Source organism: Vigna umbellata, chromosome 1 (assembly GCF_029865625.1).
Source record: "Vigna umbellata cultivar VRB3 chromosome 1, Vumbellata_1.0, whole genome shotgun sequence".
NCBI lineage: Eukaryota > Viridiplantae > Streptophyta > Magnoliopsida > Fabales > Fabaceae > Vigna > Vigna umbellata.
The window spans coordinates 30,659,421-30,664,014 of NC_142165.1; the positions used below are offsets into that span (position 1 = coordinate 30,659,421).

Genomic DNA, 4,594 nt, shown 5'->3' on the forward strand with positions numbered 1-4,594 from the left:
ATCTTTCCCATTTATTTTATTTCTTTTAGTTAATATTATAAAGCAGTTAATATTCTGGAAGTGGTCCATTTTAAAACCGTTTTCAAACGTGTGGGTGTGCCATTATTCCCACAATAATCTCTTTTAACGTTATATACTCTGTGATGGTTTTTGGAGTAATACAGACTCTTTCAGAAAATTTCATATCAGGTCACTGAGCTTGGGTTCAGAAACCAGAAATTAGGCAAGCGTACAACAATGGCTGGAGGTTGGTCTTTCTGCTTCCGCTTTTATTCTTGTAAATCTGAATATGATTAAATGTGCTTGTTTGATATATTTAGATTTATTGAATCTTCAGTATGAATCTGTTACACATTTTTACATTTGGTATCAGAGCTTGTTTATCCTCTGCCTTGTTTGGTTCACTCCTTTGGGTATTGTGTTTTCAATTTTATTAATTGTTTTGAAACTGGAGAAAGAAGAAATTTTTGGTGAAATTTTCTGTAAAATTTTTCGTGAAAATTTTGATGCTGAAAGGTTGAAGATGATTGAAACGGCATTTGGCATTGCGTTTCATTTTGGGTATCTTTCATAAACCTATATTTCAATTTTTTATTTTTCTTCTTTACCTGTTGGATACGTACGTGCACTGGAGGTTTGGAAGTGAAAGTTACGCTCCTGCTTCTGGTTTTAATTCAGATTTTAATCCAGAATTGTCTTTTCACTCTGCACACTGATTACTTTCCATACATATATTTTAATATATATTATTACGTTTTATTGGATGTCTTTTACGGTTACTAGATATATGCACGTTTGATAGGCATTTAATTATGCGCGTTGAACATTTAGATTGAAAGTGAATTTCGCTGCTTTTCATGTTACTGTTACATGCTTAATATATTTGTATATATGTTAGGCACTTTTATGGGCATGTTATACACTTTATTAGGATTAAAGTGCGCGTGGAATATTTACTAATATTTTATATTAGTATAATAAATTTTGAATATTAATTATATTTATAATATAATTCTTATATTTAGATTAAATATAAGACCTAAAGATAATTTAATGTTTAGTGATAGATATAATTTTTAATAATTAGAGAGTAGCCACAGCATCTTTAATTAATTAAATTATATTATAAAGATCACGTTATTGAAACATTAATTGTAATTAATTATATATAATGTGATGAAATATACCCACAGGATTTTCCTTACATTTGTATAATTAATTAGGATAAAATATTTATTATAATTCTTAAATTTCCCACAGGAATTAGGAATGTGATATAATTTAATAGTTTTATCATAAGGTTAAATGAGTCTAATTGAGTAAGACTTTAGCCCACAGGCAAGTTTTATGTTAATAGACTTATTGGTAAAGACATGTTTTACATTGGTAAAACATGATATTTATTTTAGTCTCAAATTTTGATAATGAACATGAAAATTTTGAATTTGCAGTTTCTCAATCTGTGAATATTTCTGATATCAAGTGTGGTATTCCCGAATTGAAAGGAGATAATTATAAGATTTGGAAGGAGAGAGTTCTTCTTCATTTAGGCTGGATGGACATAGATTATGCTATTAGAAAACCTGAACCACCGGGTATTACTGAGACTAGCAATTCAGATGCCATTGAACTTTATGAAAAATGGGAGAGGTCAAATCGTCTCTCCGTAACGTTCATAAAAACCAATATTTCCGCTGGAATCCGGGGTTCGGTTGATCAGTATGAGAATGTCAAGGATTTACTGAAGGCTATTGATGAGCAGTTTACGACATCTGACAAATCTCTTGCCAGTACTCTTATAATGCAGTTTTCATCCTTAAAGCTCACTGGAATTAGAGGAGTGCGTGATCATATCATGCGCATAAGGGACATTGTGGCTCAACTGAAAGCTTTGGAAGTTACCATGTCTGATTCTTTCCTAGTGCACTATATTTTGTGCACTTTACCTCACCATTACGCTCCCTTTAAAATCTCTTACAACACACATAAGGACAAATGGTCTATTAATGAATTATTGACTATGTGTGTTCAAGAAGAAGAAAGGCTATTGATGGAAGAAGGGGAGAAGGTGAACTTGACCACTTCATTTAAGAATAAGAAGAACCAAGTTAATAAGAAGGGAAAGATTCCTGCTCAGCCAGTTATTAAGAAGGAGTCCAGATGTTTCTTTTGTAAAAAGAAGGGACACATGAAGAAGGAATGTCAAAAGTTTAAGGATTGGCTTGAAAAGAAAGGTAACTTGTTTGCTTTTGTCTGTTATGAATCTAATTTGACTAGTTTTAATCATAACACATGGTGGATTGATTCTGGTTCTACAATCCATGTTTCTAATACCTTGCAGGGTATGGAAAACCTAAGGAAACCGATGGGAAGTGAGCAACACATCTATTCAGGAAGCAAGATGAGTTCACATGTTGAAGCCATTGGGACGTGCAATTTAGTTTTAAGCAGTGGTTTTGTTTTATGTTTAGAAAAGACCTTTTATGTTCCTAGTTTTAGCAAGAACTTGATTTCTATTTCACAACTTGCACCTTTGGGTTTTTCATTTAATTTTATGGATTCTGGTTTTACTTTATTGAATAAATCCAAGGTTATTGGCTTTGGGGAATTATGCGATGGTCTTTACTTTATTAAATTGCAAAACAACGCTGCCTATAGTTCTATGCATGTTTCCGCTGGGTTAAAAAGATGTGTTATGAATGAGGATTCTTCTGTTTTATGGCACCGAAGATTGGGACATATCTCCATTGAGAGAATTAAGCGATTAGTAAATGAAGGAGTACTTAGTACTTTGGATTTTACTGATTTTGAGACTTGCGTGGATTGCATTAAGGGTAAGCAAACTAACAAGTCCAAAAGAGGTGCTAAGAGGAGTTCAAATTTACTAGAAATTATTCATACAGATATTTGTTGTCCGGATATGGATGCAAGTAGTCCGAAATACTTTATCACCTTTATAGATGATTACTCACGATACATGTATCTGTATTTACTTCGTTCTAAGGATGAAGCCTTAGATGCCTTTAAAGTTTTTAAGGTTGAAGTAGAATTGCAATGCGGAAAGAAAATTAAGATTGTGAGATCAGATAGAGGTGGAGAGTACTACGGTAGATACACGGAGAATGGACAAGCACCTGGTCCGTTTGCTAGATTTCTTCAAGAACATGGGATTGTTGCCCAATATACCATGCCTGGCTCTCCAGATCAGAATGGTGTAGCAGAAAGAAGAAATCGAACCTTGATGGATATGGTGAGAAGTATGAGAAGTAATTCAAAACTTCCTCAGTTCTTGTGGACTGAAGCACTTAAGACGGCTGTGTATATAGTAAATCGGGTCCCAACTAAGGCTGTTTTAAAAACACCTTTTGAGTTATTCAAAGGTTGGAAACCTAGTTTGCGACATGTACGCGTTTGGGGATGTCCGTCTGAAGTAAGAATTTATAATCCACAAGAGAAGAAACTAGACCCAAGGACTATTAGTGGGTATTTCATTGGATATGCTGAAAAGTCCAAAGGGTATAGATTCTATTGTCCAAACCATAACACTAGGATTGTGGAATCAAGAAATGCAAAGTTTCTTGAAAATGACTTGATTAGTGGGAGTGATTTAAATCAAGACGTTGATCTTGGAAAAGATCACTATGAAGCTCAAACCTCTCAATCAAATGAAAGATTGGTAGTCATTCACGCTCCTTCAGTTCAAAAGCGTATTGAACAACCAATAATTGATGTTCCACAAATTGGTGAAAATGATAATATAGATCAAGTTGTTAACGAGGAGCAACAAGTAAATGTTGAACAACAAGTTTCTCATCAAGATGTTGACACAACATTAAGAAGATCTACTAGAATCAGAAGACCAGCAGTTTCTAGTGATTATGAAGTGTATTTACAAGAATCAGATTACAACATTGGAGCCGAAAATGATCCTGAAACGTTTTCACAAGCCATGAGTTCTAAAGAATCAAACCTATGGTATGATGCCATGAAAGACGAGATGGATTCTATGGCATCCAACAAAGTCTGGGATCTCGTTCAGTTGCCTGATGGTGTAAAATCCATTGGATGTAGATGGGTCTTTAAAACCAAGAAAGACTCACAAGGCAACATTGAGAGACATAAGGCAAGACTTGTTGCCAAAGGATTCACTCAAAGAGAAGGAATTGACTACAGAGAGACTTTTTCTCCTGTATCTAAGAAAGATTCCTTCCGAGTAATTATGGCATTAGTAGCTCATTTTGATTTTGAGTTACATCAAATGGATGTGAAAACAGCATTCCTTAATGGTGATCTAGAGGAAGAGGTTTACATGAAACAACCTGAAGGATTCTTTTCTAAAGACAGTGAGCACTTGGTATGTAAGCTTAATAAATCCATCTATGGATTAAAACAAGCCTCCCGCCAATGGTATTCCCGCCAATGGTATTTAAAAGTTCATGATGTTATCACTTCATTCGGTTTTGAAGAAAACATCATGGATCAATGTATATACCAAAAGGTCAGTGGGAGTAAGATTTGTTTCCTTGTTTTATATGTGGATGACATTTTGCTTGCAACCAACGACAAGGGTATGCTATATGAAGTGAAACAATTT

At 34.1% G+C, this 4,594-nt stretch overlaps 1 protein-coding gene across 2 annotated transcripts; it reads left to right on the plus strand.

Annotated features, from left to right (window-relative positions):
• The first annotated feature begins 237 nt into the window (after positions 1-237).
• Positions 238-2,559, plus strand: LOC148205115 (uncharacterized). Of its 2 annotated transcripts, XM_088109898.1 has the most exons (3): positions 238-247; positions 1,452-2,234; positions 2,342-2,559. In XM_088109898.1, the coding sequence occupies exons 1-3, from the start codon at positions 238-240 to the stop codon at positions 2,374-2,376; spliced, it is 828 nt and encodes a 275-aa protein (XP_087966024.1). In that variant the 3' UTR covers positions 2,377-2,559. The 2 variants fall into 2 exon arrangements, with proteins under 2 accessions (XP_087966024.1, XP_087966020.1); XM_088109894.1 differs by lacking the exon at positions 238-247 and having other exon boundaries at positions 1,325-2,234.
• Positions 2,560-4,594: the final 2,035 nt, after the last annotated feature.